The sequence below is a fragment of the Chaetomium fimeti genome (genome assembly GCF_033439085.1).
Source record: "Chaetomium fimeti strain CBS 168.71 chromosome Unknown B0H64scaffold_1, whole genome shotgun sequence".
Taxonomy (NCBI): Eukaryota; Fungi; Ascomycota; class Sordariomycetes; order Sordariales; family Chaetomiaceae; genus Chaetomium; species Chaetomium fimeti.
Window position 1 is genome coordinate 2,438,472 of NW_026944329.1, and position 23,655 is coordinate 2,462,126.

General features: G+C 55.7%; 10 protein-coding genes and 1 non-coding gene across 11 annotated transcripts; 8 read left to right on the forward strand and 3 right to left on the reverse strand.

The window, feature by feature from the left end:
• Positions 1–282: 282 nt before the first annotated feature.
• B0H64DRAFT_369807 (major facilitator superfamily domain-containing protein) lies at positions 283–1,756 on the reverse strand (the record flags this gene model as incomplete). The annotated part of the gene is made up of 3 exons (XM_062802057.1): positions 283–757; positions 819–1,502; positions 1,566–1,756. The coding sequence occupies 3 exons, from the start codon at positions 1,754–1,756 to the stop codon at positions 283–285; spliced, it is 1,350 nt and encodes a 449-aa protein (XP_062664077.1).
• A 556-nt stretch (positions 1,757–2,312) lies between these two features.
• B0H64DRAFT_t3 lies at positions 2,313–2,393 on the forward strand. The gene has a single exon. It is a non-coding gene; the product is annotated as a tRNA-Glu (tRNA).
• Positions 2,394–2,622: 229 nt separating this feature from the next.
• On the forward strand, positions 2,623–5,357 carry B0H64DRAFT_448873 (uncharacterized protein; the record flags this gene model as incomplete). The annotated part of the gene is made up of 3 exons (XM_062807061.1): positions 2,623–2,950; positions 3,058–3,897; positions 3,956–5,357. The coding sequence occupies exons 1-3, from the start codon at positions 2,757–2,759 to the stop codon at positions 5,355–5,357; spliced, it is 2,436 nt and encodes an 811-aa protein (XP_062664078.1). The 5' UTR covers positions 2,623–2,756.
• Positions 5,358–5,445: 88 nt separating this feature from the next.
• B0H64DRAFT_470648 (major facilitator superfamily domain-containing protein) lies at positions 5,446–7,478 on the reverse strand (the record flags this gene model as incomplete). The annotated part of the gene is made up of 11 exons (XM_062807839.1): positions 5,446–5,717; positions 5,775–5,862; positions 5,926–6,177; positions 6,228–6,428; positions 6,505–6,556; positions 6,615–6,758; positions 6,815–6,886; positions 6,938–7,005; positions 7,067–7,169; positions 7,225–7,293; positions 7,366–7,478. The coding sequence occupies 11 exons, from the start codon at positions 7,476–7,478 to the stop codon at positions 5,446–5,448; spliced, it is 1,434 nt and encodes a 477-aa protein (XP_062664079.1).
• A 3,036-nt stretch (positions 7,479–10,514) lies between these two features.
• On the forward strand, positions 10,515–12,002 carry B0H64DRAFT_437725 (uncharacterized protein; the record flags this gene model as incomplete). Its single annotated transcript, XM_062806284.1, has 4 exons — positions 10,515–10,755; positions 10,815–10,882; positions 10,938–11,318; positions 11,388–12,002. The coding sequence occupies 4 exons, from the start codon at positions 10,515–10,517 to the stop codon at positions 12,000–12,002; spliced, it is 1,305 nt and encodes a 434-aa protein (XP_062664080.1).
• A 342-nt stretch (positions 12,003–12,344) lies between these two features.
• Positions 12,345–14,054, forward strand: B0H64DRAFT_381228 (serine protein kinase Sky1). The gene is made up of 5 exons (XM_062802788.1): positions 12,345–12,622; positions 12,684–13,024; positions 13,084–13,287; positions 13,361–13,479; positions 13,550–14,054. The coding sequence occupies exons 1-5, from the start codon at positions 12,387–12,389 to the stop codon at positions 13,754–13,756; spliced, it is 1,107 nt and encodes a 368-aa protein (XP_062664081.1). The 5' UTR covers positions 12,345–12,386; the 3' UTR covers positions 13,757–14,054.
• Positions 14,055–14,430: 376 nt separating this feature from the next.
• B0H64DRAFT_18878 (glycosyl hydrolase family 26-domain-containing protein) lies at positions 14,431–16,514 on the forward strand. The gene is made up of 5 exons (XM_062799021.1): positions 14,431–14,714; positions 14,771–15,029; positions 15,119–15,863; positions 15,924–16,115; positions 16,177–16,514. Exons 1-5 carry the CDS (start codon positions 14,540–14,542, stop codon positions 16,231–16,233), a joined length of 1,428 nt encoding a protein of 475 aa, XP_062664082.1. The 5' UTR covers positions 14,431–14,539; the 3' UTR covers positions 16,234–16,514.
• A 281-nt stretch (positions 16,515–16,795) lies between these two features.
• B0H64DRAFT_437728 (uncharacterized protein) lies at positions 16,796–17,491 on the forward strand (the record flags this gene model as incomplete). The annotated part of the gene is made up of 3 exons (XM_062806285.1): positions 16,796–17,048; positions 17,098–17,167; positions 17,347–17,491. 3 exons carry the CDS (start codon positions 16,796–16,798, stop codon positions 17,489–17,491), a joined length of 468 nt encoding a protein of 155 aa, XP_062664083.1.
• A 672-nt stretch (positions 17,492–18,163) lies between these two features.
• B0H64DRAFT_18881 (uncharacterized protein) lies at positions 18,164–19,389 on the forward strand. The gene has a single exon (XM_062799022.1). The coding sequence runs from the start codon at positions 18,245–18,247 to the stop codon at positions 19,124–19,126; it is 882 nt and encodes a 293-aa protein (XP_062664084.1). The 5' UTR covers positions 18,164–18,244; the 3' UTR covers positions 19,127–19,389.
• B0H64DRAFT_18837 (uncharacterized protein) lies at positions 19,210–21,351 on the reverse strand. The gene is made up of 8 exons (XM_062799015.1): positions 20,907–21,351; positions 20,790–20,839; positions 20,698–20,726; positions 20,463–20,641; positions 20,075–20,412; positions 19,751–20,020; positions 19,602–19,691; positions 19,210–19,553 (listed from the first exon to the last, which is right to left on the reverse strand). Exons 1-8 carry the CDS (start codon positions 20,950–20,952, stop codon positions 19,293–19,295), a joined length of 1,263 nt encoding a protein of 420 aa, XP_062664085.1. The 5' UTR covers positions 20,953–21,351; the 3' UTR covers positions 19,210–19,292.
• A 563-nt stretch (positions 21,352–21,914) lies between these two features.
• Positions 21,915–23,322, forward strand: B0H64DRAFT_381240 (60S ribosomal protein L42). The gene is made up of 3 exons (XM_062802789.1): positions 21,915–22,255; positions 22,321–22,385; positions 22,864–23,322. Exons 1-3 carry the CDS (start codon positions 22,040–22,042, stop codon positions 22,901–22,903), a joined length of 321 nt encoding a protein of 106 aa, XP_062664086.1. The 5' UTR covers positions 21,915–22,039; the 3' UTR covers positions 22,904–23,322.
• Positions 23,323–23,655: the final 333 nt, after the last annotated feature.

Consider the following 23,655-nt stretch of genomic DNA (forward strand, 5'->3'; position numbering starts at 1 on the left):
GGGAAATTGATTGCTTTTGTTCTACCAACTGGCGTTGATTTGGTGTGCTCTCTTCACTACCTGTAGCTGTTGTTATAGATGACGGTTTAGCTTTTGCCTTTCCCTGAAGCAGAAGTACAATACAGCATACCTACTGGGATCTCGATTCGTCATTATGCCGCCTGGCCCGACGCAGTAATATATCAATAATTACATGAACTAAGCCAATGTCAATAGTCGAGCATATCTCAGTATATCCCATCCTCACTTCATTTGAACGCCAGCCCACCGAATTATACCTTTTCATGCCTTCCCGCTCTCTGCATTCTCAGCAGCCATTTTCTTCTCCTTATCACTGACGAAAGCAGCGCACGCGACCAGGGCTGTCCCAGCCAGCATGACCACGCCGCAGAAAATGATCAGTCCCGCGAGGTTGTTACCACCTTCGGCAATGGCTCCCTGGGTCGGCAGGCCCGTCAGGCTGGCGACGGCGACGATGGCAAAGAAGGTGCCGAGCATCGCGCCCAGGTCGTGTGTGTGGCCGCCAGCAACCTCGATCAGCGCGGGCGACATGAGCGACACAAAGGCGCCGGAGACGAATCCGAACAGGAGGACAAAGACGACGAGACCGCCGAGTGAGTTGTGATAGTTAATGGGCAGCCAGATCGCCAGCACCATGACAGCCGAGAGGAATGCGCACAGGGTGATGACCCGCAGAGAGGACCCAACCTTGTCTGAGTACATGTTGGGGAGAATGCGGCCGGGGATCGAGGCGGCGCTGGGAGATGGATTAGCAAGATCATGCCTAGTTGGGCAACACGGCGTGGAGGGAAGCTTACTTGAGAATGGCGACGGTGTATAGTGCGATGTGCTCGGTCGACGCGTTGCTAGACGCGAAAATGGGCAGGTAGTCAAACGGGCCAAAGAGGCCCCAGAAGAAGAGGAAGCTGCCGGAAACAAAGAGGAGGTAGGACGGCTTCTTGAAAGTTGCGAAGCTGATCAGGGACTTCCGCCCTGCCAGGCCCTTGGGCGGGAGTGGGCTGGTGATGAGGAGGTTGGCGATGGCGAGCATAATGCCTATCATGAGGGCCGTGTACCGCAGCGTTTGGCGGAAGCCAATCTGGTCGAAGAGACGGGCGAGCATGATGGGAAAGACGACGCCACCGCACGAACTGCCGCTCGTAACGATACCCATTACGAGAGCCCTTCTCTTCTTGAAATACTGGCCGGCAGCGACCAGACCCGGTATAAAAGCCCCCGCCGCACCCAGACCGAAACACAGGGATTGGGCCAGAAAGATCTGCCAGTATTCGGTGGCAAACGAGAGGGCGATCAGGCCACCGACGGAGAAGAAGGCGGCTGGGACAAGGATGGCCCGTACGCCAAACATGTCAACGCCCATGCCCACCGGCTGAGAGAGGAAGAACATTAGGAACAACTGCATCGTCAGGATCCATGTGATGTTGGATGACGACTCGTTGGGTAGGATCTCCTTCTCGTAGACATATTGGAATGAACCTAGGCTGTTAAGGGGGTGAATAGTTAGCTCGCTGATGCTCGTGCTAGGGGGCCGAATCGATTCTTACGCATTAATGAAGCCAAATGAGCAGAACTGGCAGAGCCAACCACCGGCCACGGTGAGCCACGCACGTGTACCACCATCGGGAGGAACGAACGCCTCCGGCTGTGGCGTCTCAACGGTTTCGGCTGCAGGCTCGGTAACGACGGCATCGTCAGGGGCCATCGTGGTTGATGACCGGGGCTTTCCTGTTGACATTGTGATTTGAATGAATTTGGGTTTCGGTTTCCAGTTTCAGACGTTGAAGTTATGATAACGGAAAGTGTAATCGCTAGCCGGCCGGTGTGACCTAGACGTTCAGTTGCTCTTCTGGAACAAAGTTGTCGCCCGTGATGGAAGTTGTCTAGCTTGGATTGGAGAACATTTCAAGCAACCCGAGGGAAGGGTTAATATACCACCCTGCCTTTTAATACACCGACTTTTTCCTTTCTTCACACATCCCACGTCTTCAACCGGTTTCCATGTTGAGCAGACCTGCTCCGGGGATACTCCGCGGAGCATTCATCAAGCCAGGGCATCCGCGGATCTTCCGCCCAGGCCCGCGGATCGCCGATGTGTTGGAACTGGTCGAGCCTTACCTAATCTAGATAGGGAGAGTACCTAAAAAGAAAAGGCCATTAACGACATGTAGCTAAGAATCGACATCCGCCCCTGGCATTACCGCCTTGAGTGGAATATATGCCAGTTGGTTAACATGGAGGCCGTGCGCTCCTAATAAAGTCTGATAAGATTTATCTAACTCCCTCCTTTCACAGGGCACGTGGTGTAATGGTACATATCCGGGCTCTCATTAACAGGCACCAGGGAGTAGCTGGTTCGATTCCAGCGGTGTCCATTTTTTAAGACGCGAAGAACAGAGGGGGGCGAGGCAATAAGATGTAACGGGCTTGTTCCTGCCTTTTCAGAATGTAAATCTGTTGTCGACCAGTTTAAAGGAGGAAGGTGTGCTGCAGACCACACGCCAGCTAACAACAGCAGTCCAAACTACGGCACATGGTCTTCCATTTCGTACCTAAATGATTGGCCGGATGATCCGCGGATTATCCACGCACATGGTGCCACACACAACGTGCCATGTCTCACCGACGTGCTGCGTTAAAACAGGCGCGTCAAACATCACCCTACCCCGGCATCCACGGATACTCCGCGGTTTACACCCGAGACACCCAGCAGTCAACAAGACAGGGTCGCAACTATTATGAAACGGAGAGCAGTTGATCCGGCCGAAGAATCCTCTACGTCGAATAGACGGCGACAACCACAGACCTCGTGCGACTCGTGCCGGAAGCGGAAGCTCAAGTGCGACCGCGGACAGCCATGCTCGAGCTGTGTTGCACGGGAGTTGCCCTGTCATGGGCAACCAAGTGCCAAAATGATAAGGGTGGACCAGAGGTTGGTGAACTGACTCCGTCTGACTGGCTGTCATGCATATGATGATGCACATAATTATATAATATCGAATTTACAATATTCATACGCAAGAGCTGACCATGTCTAAGCCCCGACCCATCGTTAAATCAGAGCATCCTCCGGAGGCTTCGCGCCCTTGAGGAAGCCGTCTTTGACAACCACAACCACAAGGACAGGCAAGCTCACCCGGAGCAGAGCTCGCAACCTAGTGTTGCCAACACGCCGATGTCATCCGCAATGGGAACCGATGGCCCCCAACCGGCGCGGGGAACAGCAGTGATGCCGCTTGGCCGTCTGGGGAGCCTCAAGTTTGGCGTTTTGTCTCCTGCTCCGTCCAAGGACCCGGTTGCTTTCTCCAGCTGTCCATCCGTTGAACAAGGTTGTGTTCGGATGATGCCTCTGGAGCAGGCCATGGCATTATTGCAAGACTACCTCGATCATGTGTACCCCCTTCTCCCCATCATCCACGGCCCGACGAGCCGGGATCTCATCAGAACGTTTTATGATGGGCTTTCCCGCGGAGGGCAAGTCACACCGCAGGTCGCGGCTCTCATATTGGGAATGAGTGCCATCAGCGCCTATTTCTGGCAGCCCGACACCGGACACCATGCCTGGTTCGCGTCCTCCAAAGATGCCTCCGAGGCATCGAATATCTGGCGGAACTGGGCATCCGACATCTTGGACAACACGCCCAAGGAGCCGGGCAACAGCACGTTGGAGGGGGTGCAAGCCTGGACCCTTCTCACCTTCATGGTTCAAAACGTCGAGGGTTGTTCTACCCGCTTTCGATTCCTGCACTATTGCTCGCTTGCCGCTGCCCGCGAGCTTCTGATTCATGTTGTCGATAGCCCGAAGGCGGACCCCAACCAAGACCGTGTCACTCGTGAACTGAAGCGAAGGATTTGGTGGTATATCGCGGGAACGGACTGGTAAGCAACAACCCTTTCGCTCCAGTCCAAATTGAAACACACTGGTTGACCGGACTAGGCTTCTTGGATTCATGGGCGGCCCTACCGAAGGCACATACTCCGTTCAGCTACGGCACATGACGGTCAAGTATCCGAGGAACATGAACGACAGCGACATGGGGACGTTCGACGACTCGACCAGCGCGCCCGTCAACATGTCCACTCAGATGTCGTACTTTCTCCAGAGGGTACGCATCGGCGAGATCATCCGGGAAGTGCTGGACACCAGCCACCCAGGGGGCCCCGACGTCGACATCACCGACTACGACAAGGTCCTTCATCTCGACCGCCTATTCGAACAAGCTTTCATGGATCTACCCCCGTTCTTCCGAGGCCAATGTCAACCGTCACCCAGAGAGCTTGACACGCTCGAGCTGCAGCGCGTCATGATCCAGCTCGGCCTCCTCGCGCGACGCGCCCGGCTGCACCGACCCTTCCTCCTACAGCAGTGCCGATACGAGCCGCACCACCAACGGTCCCGCGACATATGCCTCAAGTCCACGCGGGATGTGGTTGCGCTCGCCATCAGTACCTTGCAGAACTCGTTGAACATGGACCAAGCCGGTGCGGCGGCCGCCGACCACAGACGACCTAGGAAGACGGGCTCCTCCACCCACCGGCTTGGTCTCGTCATCAACCACCTCTCGACATCCTGCACCGTGCTCGCCCTGTACATGGCCGGCGCGAACCCCGCTCCTCCTAATAGAAAGAACGACAACATCAACCACTCCAACTCCCCAACAGAATCACCCACCGCACCACCCACCGCGCTACCCACCCACGGGCAACCCAACATCCCCACCCCAACATCAACAACCGCCAACGCCATGGGTGGTAACACCAACACCAACACTACCCATGACAACAACCCGGAAGACGCCGCCGCCATATCCGACGAGCTGGGACAGGCGTGCCGCGTGCTGGGCGCCCTGGCCGGCGAGTCGCCCGCCGCCGCCGACACGCTGCGGAATCTGGTGGGGTTACTGAAGAAGTATCGGGCGCAAGGGGAGGTCGGTGTCGGTGTGGGCGTTGACGGCGGGGGGATCGAGCCGGGACAGCTATTTCAACCTCAGGGGGGGCCGGTGGTGGGCCGGCATATGGGTGGGAGTGGGCAGCAGCAGCAGCAGCATGTGGGGGCTTTACCGGGGCAGGGACAGGGACAGCAGCAGCAGCAGGGGCTTGGTGATGTGGGTGGTGATGAGGGGCTGCAGTGGCCGGCGATGCCGGAGCGGTTTGTTACAGACGCCGCTGTGGTTGGGGATGTGGTGCCGTCCATGACCGGGGGGAACGCAGATGGGGCGATGGCAGAGGATGGGGGGCCGTTGAGTCTGGACGGGCTGTGGGACGGGTTCGTGATGGGCTCGAGCGAGGACTATAATCAGCTGTTTACGGATTTGGATTATTATTGCGGGATCTTCTGATTTCCACGGCAACGGACATCGCCGAAGGTCGTATCAGCAACGCCATGAAGACAATGGTAGTTGACCAGGCTCATCTTAATATATTTGGTTAATAATGGTATCTTTTCTCGCCCACTCGCTTCTGGACCCGGTTAAGCACCCAGTACTGCACATTCGCGGCAATGGACATGACCACCGCAACCGAGATCAACGCTAGGATGACGGTCCACCCCATCTTATACAGCGGAGCATCCGTCGCCTGGAAGAGTTGGCTCCCGATGATGCCCGAAAGATTCGCGCTCATGATGAAGAGCGCCATGGTGATGGATCGTTCGCCGGCCGTCCTTGCATTGAGGGCCAGCCAAGACCCGTGCACGGCGTCTATGGTGATGTTAGCCTCGAGTCGAAGGGAGAAAGTCATGGCGTGGGAAAGCCTACGGAATGTAGCTTGGAATGCGATGCCTGCGGTAAGCACGCCGAATCTGAGGTTGCCGTTCGTGGAGTCAACAAGAAGGCGATTCCCGAGCTGTGTATGCCGTCAGCACCGTCGCAAATTTCTATCTGGCGTAAGTTGACGCAAGATACATACCGTGAGCCCCCAAAGAATAAAGATACCCAAGAACACCACGGGACCCCTGCGTCCCGTCTTGTCGGCAATGGAGCCCGACAGTAGGTTGGTGATGATCAAACACCAAGCGCCAATAGACACCATAGCGTTCGACTTTAGCCGGTCGAACCCAAACGAGACGACAAGCGATGGGGCGTACGAGCCCATAGTGGTTGCCGGCGCCAAACATGTGAGTGTCACTAAGATGTGAGGAAGGAGTCGCCAGTTGGTAAACTAGGTACCCAATGTTAACTCTGCACTCTGAAGATCAAGGGGAAACCCACGGTGGCCCTAGCTTCAGCCCAGCTGACACTCCGGCGAGGCTGGAACTTGGTTGGGTCATCACGGAGAACCCGTTGCTGTAGGATCTGTGCCTCGCGCTCGCTAAAATATCGAAATTTGAGAAGGGAGACGGGGTTGCCGGAAGATCGTGGGAAGAGCGTGATGAATAGGACGCCGATGAGGATTGTGAACAGACCCTCGAGCTTGATATGGTTAGTCAGAAGTTGAACCACACCATATTCCACAAGATGGGTCAAGATAAATAATGTTGATACTTACCAGGAACAGCCATTGCCATCCGGCTAGACCACCTATCCCTCTCATGTGTAGGCTGAATTAGAGGTGAGTGGGCTGATTATGTTGTATGAACTGGCGCACTCAACACTCACATTCCATAAGCAATGAGGCCGGAGCATGCGCCAGCCAGCATGTTGCCAATGAAGTAGGCCGAGAACCGTGTCGATGTCTCGTCGCGTTTATACCAGCGCGTGATTGTAAAGAGTCCGGCAGGGATGAAGCCGGCCTCGCAGAGTCTTTCTCAGGGTTAGTCTTACTTTACTTCGCTGGATGGTACGCCCGGGAACCATACCCGAGTAGTAAACGCGTTGCAAGATATGGACCCAATCCCTTCTGGAAAGCTTGAAAGGCAGCCACAAGACCCCTGTTATGTGTGAGCTCTCAGTCACGGGCAATAAATGATACCGAGACTCACCAAGCAACAATCTGCCCACCGATCCAAGCGGCTGGTCCAACTCTGTAAAGAATCAGGTTGCTGGGAATCTGCCGGTGGTGAGTGGCCATGCCCGGCTGTAACGACGAAGTCTCAAGGACCGTGACTTACCTCAAGCAGGACAATACCGGCAGACAGCAGCTGCTGGCCAATGTTGAACTGAAACTGTGTGATGCCCACATCTTGGAGAAAGTAATCCGTCAACGCATTGCCACTAACAGACAAATATCGTTAGGGGGAGATCAAAAGATTGTGGGATGGGGACGTACATGTTGCCTCTGTCAAGCTGCAGGGCGAAGAAGCCGAGTATGAGAAGCGGCATAACAAGGAGGTCGATCCTGACCCGTGTATTATTAGCAAGTCCACTCTGAAACCCCGAGTTTGAACGTTGCACGCTCAACAGAGCATACCTCCGAACCAATGCCTTCTCCTCCGCTTCCGTCCAGGCTATTTCTTGGCCTTCATCATCACTCCTGCTGAGCTGACTTTCAGAAAACTCGGCGATTTTCTTTTCGTCTGCCATATTCGACGGTTTGATAATCACTGGAGACTTCGAGTTCTGTAATTCAGTCCGGAGCGTATTAATAGTGGGAACGGAAAGAGTACGTGAGAGAAGATGGCGTAAATATAACTAACGGGCCTCGTCGCTCCTCATCGCAGTAGCCAAATCCATCCCCGTCCCCCGTCCCTCCCTGGCTCCAACTCCATTGTAGGAATGGGTCCAACGGTTCTCGGCAAGGTCGTGGGGGACGCGAGCCAGTCTTTTGGACATGTTGCATCATGGTATCTCAGACCAATGACGGCGGGACAGCCGAGTGCGCCCATGCCCAGTTCAAAGAACTACCCCGTTTTCGGGATCACGAACGGAGTTAACGCCGGGGCGGCACTTCGCTAGTGCGTATTGATGCCATCGGCGTGGGCCGGCACGCCATCGGACCCGCGGGGCCGGGTATGAAGGTATAAAATCCGGCCAACCAACGGCCAGGCTCCCCCTTTGATGCAATTCGTGTCATGATTGCGACATGCTTGGTTTCGATAAGTGAACATGCTCAACGTTGACCATGGGTGAGGAGTGACTGCTGGTTGGTCAACGCACCCGAATTCCGAACTCGAGGTCCAGAACCACGAGGGCTGAACCGTTGAGGAGACAGTCAGGAACAGCGGGATGTGGGGGTTTTGGTTGCCGCGAGATGCAAAGATCTGGTGGTTGAGCACGCCTTTTCTTTGGTGTTGAAAGGAGTCTGGGCATACCATTTATTAATGCCTACATGTCCCCATGTTCTGAGAGGATGGCGTGATCATAGGTCCTCGGGCGCTGGCCCTTCAAGCTTTTAACACGGAGCCGCTTCCACTCAATGCGGTGGTTTTCGCCATTAAAGCTGAAAACCATTTTGCGAGTCTGGTCGGAGTTCATCTCATGATGGAGTGTATTTTGCATCCTCGACCACCCTCACTCCGACAGTTTCGTCAACCCGACATTCGGCGGGTTCATTAACGGCGGCGACGGTCTCAAAAATGTGTTCGTTGCATTGGGTGAAAACCTAAGGGTAGAAACACAGGCATACGGAAGTTTGTTGATCTATGAATATGCAAAAATAGGGAGCCGCTAAGTGAAAGGCTGGGGGAGTATTCCACGTTGAACCAGAGGACCGACTTCGTCGAGATGATTCCAAGTGAGCCTACCTACCTATTGTTCTAAGAATGATAGGATCAAATCCATCACTTGCAATTGCAGATGTAGACTCGGGCAGATGTCACACCAGCTACAATCATTACTCGGCTAGCTTATGCATCGAGATTCGGTTCGATCCGAGACTCAATCTCCAGATACTGGGTAACAAGCCATTATTTTCCGTGCCTGTGTGGTCTCCGGCGCGTACCACTATGGCACGGGATGGCAAAAGCACTGGATTCATGTGTTGCAGCATCTCTAACTGCCGAACCCCGTGGCAAAGGCACGATAGACATGATCGGCACTGGGTTTCACACGGGGTCTGGATCAATCCATAAGAAGCACAGCAGAAGCTTCCCGGCTAGCCTCTTGCTTGCCGACGGGAGGTAGCCAGCTACGAAACACCTGATGGACTTCGCTTCAGATGGTTGAAAGGGAAGAGGGCGATCCCTAAGGCGAGTCAGTTACAGCCTCTGGGGTGGCTCGAACTGACGGCGTCTCAATGAGGAGCATACCAGCAGTTTTACCGGGCACCTCAACCTTGAACCACTCCCACTCGTCGTTCGGTCATTTACGGGTGGTGATAATATTGGACGGGTAACGCTGAACTTCCATCTCAACGAGTACGCCCCTGTGTCCCTGACTGTCGACGGCTGGTGCTTGGGCTATTCCACATGCACGCAGCACACCTGTTGTTTCGCTTAATTATAGACCACCACTTGAGTAATACGGGAGTCATAGCCCGTGACTCGACACGTCAAACAAAGACGACGGAGAGTTTGGTTTGAGAAGACTGATTTAGTGCCATTAGTCCGACGAGCAAGTGGTGTTAGTTGTGTTATGAAACGTGATCGACCTGAGCGACTAGTGGAAATAAAGCGTCCCGTCAAATGTTAACGTCGTAAGATCGGATGCCTAGCGGAGTCCGGAGACCCGGCTGCGAATCGTCCCTGAGCTCCAGGCAAATACCCAGACTCCAAAATGCCCATAAACCCACCCACCGCCACTCCGATCGGGCAACCGTCCGCCGCCGCGTCTTCAACTTGAACGTCGTCATGTCGTCCCAACTTTGAAGAGACGGCAAATCGGCCGGTACCTCGAAGGCGAGCTTTGAGATTTGCCCAACGAGTTTTGCGAGCCGTGTGTACGGTTACGGTAGACCTTAGGCGCTTAGCTATCAGTAACCAAGGCGAATAGCCTCGTAGCGAACACGGAACGGACGTTAGTGGTGTGAAATCCCGGTTCTTTCTGCATCGAGCCTGGAGCGGGGATGGGGAATTACTGTGACAGCATCATAACTTACTTTGGAGCACAGTCCCTGTCTCACATGGCGGTGAAGTCGCAGATGCCCTACGGTACCTATCCTGATGGGATGACTCTCAAGACTTTGTGGCCCACAATGTCGTACATTGCCTGCGGGATCGGGCCATCCCAGTGGCGAACCCAACAAGTCAAATAGGAACACTCCCGTGCATGGGTTGCCGGGAGGCGTCCTCGTCCAGCGGGCATCGGAGCGCGAAGGCTGCCCGGCCTAAATCCAATGAAGGCTGTGAAGGCTGCGAAACACTAAGCTTTAATTCTTGTTTCCGCTCGGCTATCCCCGGTACTAGGACTGTCGTTGAGGCTTTTCCTTTATATCGCGACCTCTACTCCCCCGGTCTCGCTCCTCCCGCCTGTCACCGAACTTTCTCAGTGTATCACTCCCTCACATCCGCCTTGACCGACCGAAGGGCGTGACGGGCCCGTGGCGACTATCGAACTCCTCGATTCCGACGACACCCGGAGCTGATCTGTGTACCAATATCATGGTGTCGTCTTGCCATAGATAGTTCCCGTCCCGGGCACACCGCTCCCTCCGTTCTAGCGCCAATCACGCCGCCTCCCAAGATGAGACCCTCGACCTTCAACGTGTCCACGGCACCGTCACAGCCGCTGCAACCCTCCTATTATGCGGACCGGTCCTGGGTCCCCATCGTCGTGGTCACGTCTACTCTCACCATTGCCACAACCTGCGTGTTCCTGCGCACCTATACCCGCGCCGCCATAATCCGACGGTTTGGCCCAGATGACTGGGCTGCTGTTGCTGCCATTATCCTCGCCCTTGGCAGCGGGATCATGGTAGCTTTAAGTGCGTTATCACGTTGTCTGCTCCTTTCCAGAAATCTTCCGGCTGACCTTTGCTCCTAGATACCCTCTATGGTCAAGGTCGGCATATTGCGGTAGTTGACCCATCTCTAGTCTGGAGATACTTTCAAGTAAGCCCCAAGACGTCACTTGCGGTAATCCGCCCGCGCGCTGACCGTGTCATAGACATTTTACGTATCCATCGTACTCTACAACGCCTCGTTAACCGCAACGAAGCTCACATTCCTACTCCAATACCACCGCATCTTCGGGCCCGGCACAGTGCGGACGAGCATCGCCATCGTCGTCGCCATCGTCATCATTGCCATGTGGTCGATATCCCAGCTCATGGTCGTCATCTTCACCTGCACGCCCGTCCCAAAGTTCTGGCACCCCGAGATCCCGGGCACATGCATTCCGAGCCTGCCCTTCTGGTACTTCAACGCCGCAGGGAACATCATCACCGACATCATCATTTTCGTCCTCCCGCTACCGGCGCTGTGCCGGCTGAACCTCCGCCGCGGTCAAAAGCTCGGCCTACTAGGCGTCTTCTCCCTCGGATTCTTTGTAAGCCCCAACCCTCCCCTTCTTTCCTAGAACCCACTACTAACTCAACCGAATCCCACCCCTTTCCAGACATGCGCCATCTCAGTAATCCGCATCCAATACCTCCACCTCAGCGACGACGTGACGTGGGACAACGTGGGCGCCTCGTGCTGGTCGATCGGCGAGGTGTGCTCGGGCATCACCTGCGTGTGCCTGCCGACGCTGCGGCCCTTTTTCGCCCGCTGCTTCCCCGTCCTGCGCACCGAGCGCGGAACCGGCGCCGGCGACGGCTTTGGTGACGGCTTTGGTGACGGGTATGGTGATGGTGATGGTGATGGTGATGGTGATGGGGATGGTTATGGGGATCACGGCCGCGGCAGGAAGAAATACCACTACTACTACCGCCACTCGTCGGGGCGTGGTGGGGGGGATAGCAGGCCGAGTGATGGGGATGCGAGTACGAGGGGGATGGTGATGGGGTTGGAGGATCTCGAGTTGCAGACCAGTGATGGTCGTGACGATGGCAAGGGCGTAAATGCGAGGTTGGGTGATGTTGAGGAGGCTGGGGGTCGGGAACGGTCGTGGGGGAGGGCGTCGGAGGGAGTTGGGTTGGGGATTGAGCCGCTGGGGCGGAGTGATGGTGGTTTTGGCTTGTCTAGACCTAGGCCGGCGTGGCCTTTGACGGATAGGGGGTTCCAAGATTAAGAGGGACAATTGTAGTTACAAGTACGGCTAGAAGCCGGCAGCTTCCTTAGTTGCTTTTGATACCATTTTGCGTCTTACGAAGCTGGGATTTCGATCGATATCATCTGCATTTTCACCATTTGCGGGTTCCATTCTTCCTATCTCGACATCATACCGCGAAAGCAAGATCGTGACTTGGGAGCTAGTGGCAACTTGAACCGACAACCAGAAACGCTCTCACATGGAACTGAACGAGTCAACTCGTCCAATAGAACCAATTGTTCAATCATCACATGATCGTCCCGAATTGTAATTCGTTGGTTCCGCCTTCGAATTTCCCAAACTGGAACTCAACCTAAACACCATCACGACACTCGTTTCGCCTGACATTAACCTGTGGCGAGAATGGCTCTGGCAGGTATTCTGAGCTCCGGCATAAACCGTCTGAAGCCGATCATCGGTCGCGCTCCTAAGCAAATACAACTCTGCCGCCCCTTTTCTGAGGAGAGCGTCAGCCGGTACTGTGATGGAGGTTATCATCCTGTCCAGATCGGAGATTTGTTCAGCGATGGCAACTATGAGATTGTGAACAAACTGGGTTATGGCGTTTACTCCACCGTCTGGCTGGCTTGCAACACGCAGTAAGCCCGTTCAACCTCCACTGCGTACATAGCGCAGATCTATGATCTAAGCCAGAGATAGGACGAAGCGGCATGTTGCACTTAAAGTTCTCACTGCCGACTCGTATGGGCGTCAGAAAGACACATTTGAGCCGGATATTCTGGGGCATATCAAGTCCCAGACACCGGCCTCACCCCACCGCGGATCAGGCCACGTTCTCGGCCTCTCTGACAAGTTTGTGCATCACGGCCCTCACGGAAATCACCTCTGCCTAGTTTTCAAGGCGATGGGCCCCGACATGTCGAAATACAGACAGCTATTTCCCAAGCAGAGGATCCCGATACCCCTGATGAAGGAGATATCACGACAGTTGCTTCTCGCGGTCTCCTACCTTCACGACGTATGCCATGTGATACACACGGGTAAGGCATACGCCATGTTTTGGTCCCATGAAAGTTCTAATCCTGAGTTCGAATGCCAGATATCAAGCCCCAGAATATCCTAGTGGAAACGTTGGCGATAAACACCATGTTCGAGCAAGCGCCATCCGAAGTATTTCTGCCCGAAGATACCCCCCAAGCCCCCGCAGGTGACTTTTACATGGAATCAACCCAAGTATTCTCGGCCGAGGAAGATATCTCGCGGCCAACCGATCTGTCGGTCAGACTCGCCGACTTTGGAACTTGTGGGTGCTTCGACCGACCGCCAGGGTTAGGAAGACTCGGGACGTGATAACGCTGACAACTCCTCTCCCACAGCAAGCTGGTTCGATCGACACTTGACCGAGTGGATTCAACCGCAGATGCTCCGGGCGCCAGAGGTGATCCTCGGTGCGGATTGGGACCACAAAGTGGACATCTGGAACCTAGGCTTGGTTGTGAGTCTTAGCCCGCGCTGTCGTTGCCTATCGCAGATACGGTGAGCCGTAGGTTTAACGAGCCTCACAGCTTTGGGAACTTGCTGAAGGCCAACTTCTCTTCGACGGAAGCTGGACCCCGACTGCCGCTTACAGCGCCGATGCTCACTTGGCGCAAATGACGGCGATTCTCGGCGAGATGCCCAACTCGCTTCTTGCGCGATCTAAGAGAGGGAGTCAATATTTTAACTCGGAAGGTATGGTGAGCTTTACGATTACTGGAAATGAGAAGGACTGACTGGCACGGCACATAAAACAGGCAACCTCTTGAAGTCAGCCTTTCCGCCATGCTCCCTAGAGCGATTCAGCAAGTTACCTGATTTTCCGGACGCTGAGAGCAAGGCATACTTGGATTTTATCAAGTCTATGATCAGAATGGATCCGGAGCAGCGGCCAGATGCGAGGGAGTTGTTGGAGTCGGCCTGGTTGAGGTAAAATGGTGCATGTAATTATGTGCGCAGGGGTATGAATACGATAATAGTTGGTTTCGACTTTCGAGTTCTCCCCTGGGCACTCGCCAAGTCCGAAACAGCAACAATGACAAACCCGGACACCGGGTGCCAAGGCGGACTGGCGAACCACCGAGACTATTTCCGATATCCCTTTCCTTTCCCCCGTGGCTGGGAGCACTCGGAAGGAGACCAGGAAGTCTGTCCCAATCCGTTCCCCATTCCGTTGGCTGCTCCGGCCAAGGGATTGCGATTGGGGTATGGAGAAATTCTCCACGAATGCACCATTGTGTTTTGTAGACATCTGCGGCACGATGGCCCAGAGAGTAGACACGGAGCCCCATGCTCCGACATTAGGCCAGAAGCCCCACCTCCCAGGAGCACGAAGGGAGCATCTGCTCTGTCTCATCGACACCGTTGACGTATGTCAAGGGTAGTGACGGGAATGACGGGAACGTTGTTATTGATGTATAGATTTATGTAAAAGGTGTCCGCACTACTAATACCTTCCTGGCCCCCGTTTCTGGGAATTCAGTTCGGTACCGGCAACACTGGATTGATTGACATCCACAATGGCCAGGGCTCTCAAATACTTGCTCTACGGAGTCGTTGCCTTCGCCGCGGGCACAAGTGCGGCTCCTTCGTGCCCTGCTCCCGGCGGCGGTGGTGCTAGTCCTCGGACATTCGAGGCTGAAGATGCCACTCTGAGCGGAACAACCGTCGACACAGCTCAGACTGGGTTCACTGGTGAGGCTTGCATCTACCCAAACACACTCGGACAGTGGTACTAACCCCACCCTCAGGCACGGGCTATGTGACGGGCTTCGAAGATGCCACCGACAAGTTGACCTTTACCGTCGACAGCGCCACCACCCAGCTGTATGATCTCAACATCCGCGTTGCCGCCATCTACGGCGAGAAGCGGACCTCGGTGATCCTCAACGGTGGAGCGAGCAGTGAGGTGCTGTTCCCGGCCGCGGACACATGGGCCGACATCGCCGGCGGACAGCTGCTCCTGAACGAGGGCGACAACACAATCGACATCGCCACCAACTGGGGATGGTACGTCACAACCCTCACCGCCTCAACCCCGGGGCAACCCGCCACAACCCACCCACCTCACATTACCCAAACTAACAACCCACCCCCAGGTACCTCATCGACTCCATCACGCTCACCCCCTCCGCCCCGCGCCCCGCCCACGACATCAACCCCACCCTCGTCAACACCGCCGCCAACGCCGACGCCGTCGCCCTCTACGACTACCTGCGCTCCATCTACGGCAAGCAGATCCTCTCCGGCCAGCAAGAGCTCTCCTACGCCGACTGGATCGCGGAGCAGACGGGCAAGACGCCCGCGCTGGTGTCGGTCGACCTGATGGACTACTCGCCGTCGCGCGTCGAGCGCGGCACCGTGGGCACGGCCGTCGAGGAGGCCATCACCCACCACGAGCGGGGGGGTATCGTGTCCGTGTTGTGGCACTGGAATGCGCCGACCGGGTTGTACGATACCGAGGAGCAGCGGTGGTGGAGCGGGTTTTATACTGAGGCGACGGATTTTGATGTGGAGGCCGCGTTGGCGTCGACGACGAATGCTAACTATACGCTGCTGATTCGCGATATTGATGCTATTGCGGTTGAGTTGAAGAGGCTACAGACGGCGGGTGTGCCGGTGCTGTTCCGGCCGCTGCATGAGGCCGAGGGTGGTTGGTTCTGGTGGGGGGCTAAGGGGCCCGAGCCGGCCAAGAAGCTGTGGGGGATTCTGTATGAGCGGTTGACGGTTCACCATGAGATCAATAACTTGATCTGGGTGTGGAACTCGCTGGCGCCGACGTGGTACCCGGGTGATGAGACGGTGGATATCCTGTCTGCGGATGTGTATGCCCAGGGCAATGGGGTGAGTCTGGTCGGGGGAGGTTGCGTTGAGGGGTTGAGAACATACTGACATCATTCGCAGCCTATGTCGACGCAGTACAACGAGCTCATCGAGTTGGGCAAGGACAAGAAGATGATCGCCGCTTCAGAAGTTGGCGCAGCGCCGCTCCCGGATCAGCTGCAGGCTTATGAGGCACACTGGCTCTGGTTCGCCGTCTGGGGCGACACCTTTATCAACAATGCGGACTGGAATTCGCCGGAGAACTTGAACAAGGTGAGATTTCCTCCGTCTAGAGTATCACTCGCGAACCGGATTCGGAACTGACAACCCGCAGATCTACACGAGTGACTACGTCCTTACCTTGGACGAGATCCAGGGTTGGCGCGGCTGATGTGGCAGACATGCTCGGTTAGAGATTCCCCACGTCGTTCACGGTCTCGGCGTCCCGGCACCTGGCCCGCTTAGTGATCAAACTTTCCTCTTCCAGGTCGAGATGATCGAGGTGTTTTTCCGTGGGAGTCCGCCGTCCGGGATGCTGTGTGACTGTATATATTACGCAGACCGAGTGTTAAATCAACATGATGCCCTTGGCGAGATAGAGTTCATCCTATTCGTCCCACGACAACTGTCTGCCCCTGCTTGGCACTCCATGTTCGGGCAACTTACCCATACAGCCGGGAGACGAGGCAGGCTTATCGAACGGGAAGGATGGCGGACGTCGGTAAACTCTTCTCGGACCCCCAATTCGATATTGTCTACCGTCCTCTAGCGAACCGGGATAATGGGCGGCGATGCTTCGCCGTAGACACGGCTGTTGCGATTTGCTCTATAAAGGCGGCCGGCAATGTCTGATTTAATCTCCTTCTCTTCACTTGTATGCTCTCGCGGCTCTGCAGATCCCAGGAACCCGGTTGTTCACTCGAATCCAGATCATAAATCATTAACCGATCAAAATGCAACTCATCTCTCTTTTTACCGTCCTGGGTACCGCAGCCGTGGCTCTCGGCCAGGTCACCGGCCCCAACACCACGACCGGAGCTCTTGGGGACGCAAAGGAGGTTAAGAACAACCCCGTGATCGGAGAGACATGGATTGCCACCTTTGACTCGGATGCCGTCAAAGGCACCGTCACGGCGGTCGCCCACACCGTGGGTATCAACTATACCATCGACGTGACTGGCCTGGTGGTGGATAAGGGGCCCTACAGTACGTACCATCAGACCAAGCTTGCAGGAAGTGTTCTGACCTTGTTTAGAGTACCATGTCCACCTGCGTGCCGTCCCCGAGAGCGGCAACTGCACCGAGACGGGCGGCCATCTCGACTCGTACGTGCGCGGGGACACGCCCCCCTGCCTGAACACAATGCCCCAGACATGCGAAGTGGGTGACTTGTCGGGCAAATACGGCACGGTGGCCGGGCCAGATGTCATGAAGGAGTGAGTGATACATACACGTGGTCTTATTGAGAACGAGGATGGGTTTACTTACTCGGTCGATTTTCAAGGTTCAACGACAAGTACACAGCCATGAACATCATCCAACTAGGCTACATCGGCAACCGGTCAATTGTGTTCCACGACGGCAGTGGTGCGCGCATTGCCTGTGCGTCGCTGAAGAAAGCCGAAACACCAGACGACACCTGCAATTAAGGGTCGACGCATGCATGCGGCGATGGCTTCTCGAAACAAGTTTGGGGAACCTTTTCACCCCTGACTTTTTTGATTTTCTTTTCGAGCTCGTGGATTTTTTGATATTTCGAGGGCGGTGCACCTGCCCTAAGTCGCAAGCGGGTGGTAGAATAGACAATAAAACCCCTCTTTTTAGTCTCGCGGTTTCCATTTCTTTCTTGCTTGTGTTGTTGGCGCCTGCCCATGGAATATTATGGTGGGACCCAGTTTGCCCAGTTTGTACTTTAGGCACTTGTATTTCGCTCGTGACTCGAGCAGCAGGACTTTGCATCTCGGGATTCTCAAATCCAGTAGGCAAGATATCAAATGAATCGGATGATGGTCAGCTGGTGGGGTCACGATGCGTTGTTAAGCCGTGAATTTTACCTTGCAAGACGCCTCATCCCTCCGCCCAACTCAACGGCTGGATGCAGGGTCGCTGCGCCTCCAACGGATATGCCTGCTGTCCCAAGCACCAACAGACTGGGCCTGGATTGTTCCACCGAGTTATCCTTTTGTCCCTCTCGAGATGCAATAAATATCCATTCAAGGTGCACTTATCATTCCCTTTGAGGTCGATGGAACAAAGGCATAACTTTTCTATTAATTAGGAGGCTCTTCAACATTTTAAAACGTGGTTACCATCCCTAAACCCAACAGCTCAAACATCCCACCAGCAACCTGCAAACCACAACCGACAAGACACCCATCCAGCACCCCACCAACCAAGCAACCATGTCGCAATCCACAGCAGCAACAGCCGCCGCCCCCAACTCGGACCCCAAACCCGACAACAACAACCGACTCTACGACCCGGCCCTGCCCCGAGACGGCACCCTCCTCCAGCAAACCCTCCGGCCCGCGCCCGACGCCATCGCCCTCTGCACACCACACATTCCCCCCTCCATCACCACCGAACCCATTATCGACGTGGGGCTTTCCCTCCCCAACCCCAACGACGTCCTCCTCATCATCCCCACCGCCAACGCCTCCAAAACCGCCCTCTTCACCAGCCACCTCGCCGCCACGCGGCCGTCGCACATCACTTCCTTGACCCACCTCCAGATCCCGGCCGAGTCGGGCGTCGGCGAGCAGCCGTACGACAGCGCCGGCCCGCGCGGCGCCTTCAACCGCGTCCTGGGCGCCGTGAGCGCGCTGCAGGTTGATCCCGCGCACCGCGAGGCGTTGCTGAAGGTGCGGCCGGGCACGGTGATCGTGGGCGCGGTGGAGAACTTTGTGAGGCGGGAGCGGGGCGCGGACGGGGTGGTGGTGCCGGTGGACTACGGGGTGGTGGTGATGTGCCGGATGTCGTTGGCTAGCAGGGAGCCGGGCCCGTGGGAGTGGCGGGTCGGTGTGTCCCAGGGGGTGACGGTGCCGGTGGAGTATTGGAGGGCGGCTGAGGCGTTTGGGTTTGAGGATGAGGCGGGCACGCATGGTAAGGTCACGGTGGGCGAGGTGATCGAGGCGAATGTGGAGGGGGTGGATTCGGGGAATTGGTTCGAGTCGTTGACCGCGGCGCGCGTGTCGAGGTATGACTTGTTGAGGGGCGCCATGGAGGGGATGGAGGTTCCGTGGCCGGTGGCTACGGGGGCGGATGCGCCCGCTGTGGTGGTGTAAAAGGCATCTAAGACCCTTAAGACATTGCGTTTAGATCGGCAACGGCCGTGTAGTAGACCCCTATTATCTAGACTAGAAACTAACTCCCGTTTAACACTGCAATTTTAAACGGCTTCCATGACTTGACCTGGCTACTCAGTGAATCCTCAGATCTCTTGCCTAAACCTCACGGTTGTCCTGCCTTCTCGGGCGCGCTTTGTGAACGCACCCTCCGTGTCGTTAACCTTTTCCACTGCGCTCGAAACGACTTGACCTGCTGTTTCATGAACCGAGTGATGGCGTCGCTGTTAGCAAGCCACACCCGCCACAGCACCACGATGACGATGGTGGCCGGGACGGTCGTAACCCAATATACCCACAGCTTATCCGATGCCTGCCACGTCCCATCGTCGTCGTTCATGTTGAAGAAAGTGGTGCTGAAGAGCGCCTACAAGCAGTTAGAATAGGAAAACGGATACAAGTTGTCAAGACCTACGGAGATGAAGGTCGCTGGTAGAAAGATCATGGTCAGAAGCGCGATCGACTTCATGACACTGTTGTCCTGGCGAGCGAGGCTGTTGAAGGCCTAGGCACTGCGCGTGAGTTCCAATTTGCCATTGCACGAGTCCTTATTACATTACGTACCAGGTTGATTTCATTCTTTAGCCGTTCCTGGTTGGAATCAGACCGCAGTTTCAAAGCCTTGACCAGTGAGATTTGGAACTGAGCGTAGTCCTTAGCCTGCTCTCTGTACGTCTCGCCTAGATCGGGGTGTAATCTTTGTTGAATCGCAGTTCGGCAGTGCTGCATTTCTTTCAGTGTATCGATACTGGCCTCGAGAATCTCGGATGCGTGAATCGCGTGGCGGGACATCTCGTGGATGGGTCCGAAGATAGCACCAGTCCGCATGCGGGTCTGACATCGGTTAGCACGGTATGGTGCCAGGCAGTGGGACGATTTCTTTCTTGCCTTTTCGAGGAGCCGCACGGGGTCTCGTACGCGCCAAACCGAGACGTCCGCATGGACAACTATTTGATCCACGAGGTCGGCATGCATAGCAAAGGGGTCTCGAAAGTCGGGGGGCTCAGGCCGTGCTTCTAGAAGCTTTTTCAGCTCCGATGGGAGATCTGGTGGGACGTCGACACATAGAACCTGGGAGGAGTCCGGATAGTCCCAGCGGGTGAAGAAGGACATCTCGAACCACCTGTAGTCTTTCTTTTTGTGTTCTTCCACATATTCCTCGCCGTTGTCATGGGGGTCCTTCTCCACCTTCTTCACCATCTTCAAGAGGAAGCGAAACCAAGTTGCTGCGTCGTCAGCTTTCGAGAATACCGGCGGGAACGGTCGGGGCGCCTACTGTGGCTCGTAACATGGTTGGCGGCGGGTACTACTTGGTTGTCGAAGCTTGCCTTGCTCCCAAAGTAGCCGTTGACGTCGAAGCACGTCTTGTTTGCCACGAACTTAGGCACGTTAAAATGGGCGAGTAGCTTCTGGCGCCACCCGTCCGCGGTTGGATAGTGGTCTGCATTGAGGAAACTGGGCCGTTCAGTCACGAGGGACGGGGGATAATGACTAAAGTTGAATTTTCTCACATATAGCATTGCTTGGGCAACCTATTTAGCTAAGGGCTGGTTAGTCTGGTCTTCTGGCTATCCCCATAATGGGCCGTGGGATTCAAACTTACCGCGTCGAGAGAGAAAACCACCGGATTCAGCTCCCACCGATTTCCCGGTACTACGATCAGTCAGCCCACCCCATACCAACCTTCTTGTGAATCTAGTAGCCGTGGAAAGAGACTTACAGGACTCTAGGACGAGCATATGTGGGGTTGAGTCGGGTGGTGCCATGGGGTGAGAGCTTTGCCTTTTCGGCGGAACATCAAGCTGCGTGAGGCACCAGCCGCCAACTGCTCAATGGGAACCCGTGTCCCGCGGTGATTGCAGATGAAAGTACAGTATGGCTTAGCACTAAGTTGCCATGGCGGGTCAAAATGGTTGAGAGAATGTGTTGACCACCAACTCCTTTAAAGGTCTCCGTTCCGCCGGGCTGCGGTCGCCGCGCATGAGCTAAAGCACAACTTTGCTCACACAGCCTGACGAGGCGAGATGCGGTCGAACCGCACGCCAACCAGGCGCCCTGTTGATCAAGGGTGCTGGCCCTGCTGTGGCCCGACTGGGCCGCCCACTTGCAGCTTCTTTGCTTGATTGGGCGAGACATTTAACCCCTGTTATTATTTCAAAACAACAGCGGCAGTGTCAGTCGCACAAGGGTTGCTCTTTCAGAAGTGATCTGGGATTGATTCCCGTCGGGCGCAGATAGGGTTCAGTTCCAACAGAACAGTTCGTCGGGTACGTCGTTCATGTGGATCATGAGACCCATCGGCACCCGCCTACCCAGGTACGTTGAACACGAGTGAGGCTCATTCGTATAGAAGGCTCCGTCATCAACTTGGCTGCACCTTGGGCCCTGGCTGTGAGCCTGCTCTGCCGCTCTTTTTTTCAGGCCCCGGCCGAAAGGCTGCGTGGTGCCGAAATGGCTTGCTTGCGAGGCAAACCGGGGGCCGTTGCCGTCTCCTCAATCGACACGTAAGGTATCGCCTGAAAATGAGACATGTATCAACTATTCAACTTTTTCCGGCACAAGACACAGCGGCACTGAAGTGTGCGAGTTAAATCCAGTTGTTGATGGCCAGCTTGGCATCTTGAATCTTGGGCGCTGCGGGAAGTGGAGCTGTTGCATGGCCGTTTTAGTGGGGCTACGCCGAACCTCGCCCGGTTGGCGGCACGGGTCATCTTTCAACCGTGCGCCCACACACGCAGGTAGCCCTGGCCGAAATTTCCAAATTCGCGAAAACCCACGAGAGAGGGACCGATCGACCGACGACACCGCACGACCACCACCCTCACCACATCACGACCGGATCCAACCGCGAAAATGGTCAACGTTCCCAAGACCAGGAAGACCTACTGCAAGGGGCGGGAGTGCAACAAGCACACCCTCCACAAGGTCACCCAGTACAAGGCCGGCAAGGCCTCAGCATTCGCGCAGGGTAAACGCCGTTACGACCGCAAGCAGTCCGGTTACGGTGGTCAGACCAAGCCCGTCTTCCACAAGAAGGCGAAGACCACCAAGAAGGTCGTCCTCCGGCTGGTGAGATAAAGCCCCATTGCGAAAGTTTGGATGCGGGGCAGGAGTCGCTAAACTGGGTTGGATAGGAATGCTCGTCATGCAAGACCAAGAAGCAGCTCCCGCTCAAGCGGTGCAAGCACTTCGAGCTTGGGTAAGTTCCCCCCGACGTGCATCATGTTTTCGTTCGAGAGAGACCGCCGAGATACCCGAGACCGCGACGTTCGATTGCGACGACCCGCCAACCGTGGCGCATCCGGGCCGACCGAGCTACACAGCCGATTCCGCGCTCGGGATGATGGGGGACTTGATGGGGGGCGGCGAGGATGCCTGGCCCGACAATTGGAAGGGTCAGAATTGACGAGGGGGGGGGGAAACCAATTCTGCTCCAGTTCTGTCGCACAACACTGGCCTGAGGCTTTGTCCCCTCGCCCTTGTTTGCAGCAGCTTTCGGATAATCGACCCTGTTTTGCGGACGGGAGGGTTGAGGCACACACTCCGAGCGACCTTAACTGGCGACCGACCCAACGTTACGGACCTCTCTTACCACCACAGATGCGGATCGGCGGTCTCTCTTAACCCACTTTGCACAGCCAGCATGCGGACGGACCGGTTCTGACACTCGGATACAGTGGTGACAAGAAGACCAAGGGTGCTGCCCTCGTGTTCTAAGCGCCTCGCAGCTTGGGAAGTTGGGGGTGACGAAATGGGGACATGGCTTCGGATCTCCGGAAGCTGGCCTTGCATGGCCCTGCCCGCCATGCAGTGGGAATCCAGAAAGCGATTTCGATCTTGACATGGGGGAAAACCGGGCTTAGAGGAACATGTACATGGGCATGGGTGGTTCGGACGTGGAACAACAAGCACAATACCATCCTTGGGGCGTTTCGTCTGCGCTTTTTATTCACGAATAATGCTTCTAGTCCCCGGCCGTCAGGTGTTTTGGTATCCGCAAGCTCTCTTGTTGGAGGGGGGAAGAAGGTGCCCGTAGCTCTCGAATGCCGAATGCCAAGCCGTTGCCCATCACGCGGCATACAACGTCAACACCGATTACGGTTGCAGCCAGGAACAAGTGATGCAACGAACGGCCAGTGAGACCAACGGTTTTCTTACTCAAAGATGCGAAATCGACACACCGTTCCGGAAACCCCCCTCGATTGCAGCTTTGGGACGGGTTCCCTCAACAGTGACAATCACATCTCAGCCCTAAGTGAGCCAAGTCTCCAGAAACCAAGCGCGGGAATTTTACAAGCCCACCTCGTCGGAGAAAAGGGCCCTTAGCGTACTCGTCGAGACGCTTTAGCGTTGCACATGCGTGATGTCCGAAGGTTTGCAAGAGCGGACGGTCTCAACAACATGACTGGGTCTCGTTTTTGTGCTACCCACCATGGCTAGGTCACCACCACCCATCACCAATCCCAATG

Coding starts and splice junctions, on each gene's coding strand:
- B0H64DRAFT_381228 (XM_062802788.1), top strand. CDS start 12,387: ATGGCTCTGGCAGGTATTCTGAGCTCCGGCATAAACCGTCTGAAGCCG. Junction 13,025..13,083: donor ATGCCATGTGATACACACGG/GTAAGGCATACG, acceptor TTCGAATGCCAG/ATATCAAGCCCCAGAATATC. Junction 13,480..13,549: donor TCTGGAACCTAGGCTTGGTT/GTGAGTCTTAGC, acceptor CGAGCCTCACAG/CTTTGGGAACTTGCTGAAGG.
- B0H64DRAFT_381240 (XM_062802789.1), top strand. CDS start 22,040: ATGGTCAACGTTCCCAAGACCAGGAAGACCTACTGCAAGGGGCGGGAG. Junction 22,256..22,320: donor AGAAGGTCGTCCTCCGGCTG/GTGAGATAAAGC, acceptor TGGGTTGGATAG/GAATGCTCGTCATGCAAGAC. Junction 22,386..22,863: donor TGCAAGCACTTCGAGCTTGG/GTAAGTTCCCCC, acceptor ACTCGGATACAG/TGGTGACAAGAAGACCAAGG.
- B0H64DRAFT_18881 (XM_062799022.1), top strand. CDS start 18,245: ATGTCGCAATCCACAGCAGCAACAGCCGCCGCCCCCAACTCGGACCCC.
- B0H64DRAFT_18837 (XM_062799015.1), bottom strand. CDS start 20,952: ATGGCACCACCCGACTCAACCCCACATATGCTCGTCCTAGAGTCCT. Junction 20,413..20,462: donor CAACCATGTTACGAGCCACA/GTAGGCGCCCCG, acceptor CTGACGACGCAG/CAACTTGGTTTCGCTTCCTC. Junction 19,692..19,750: donor TAAAGAATGAAATCAACCTG/GTACGTAATGTA, acceptor CGCAGTGCCTAG/GCCTTCAACAGCCTCGCTCG.
- B0H64DRAFT_18878 (XM_062799021.1), top strand. CDS start 14,540: ATGGCCAGGGCTCTCAAATACTTGCTCTACGGAGTCGTTGCCTTCGCC. Junction 14,715..14,770: donor AGCTCAGACTGGGTTCACTG/GTGAGGCTTGCA, acceptor CCCCACCCTCAG/GCACGGGCTATGTGACGGGC. Junction 16,116..16,176: donor CGCCGGAGAACTTGAACAAG/GTGAGATTTCCT, acceptor GACAACCCGCAG/ATCTACACGAGTGACTACGT.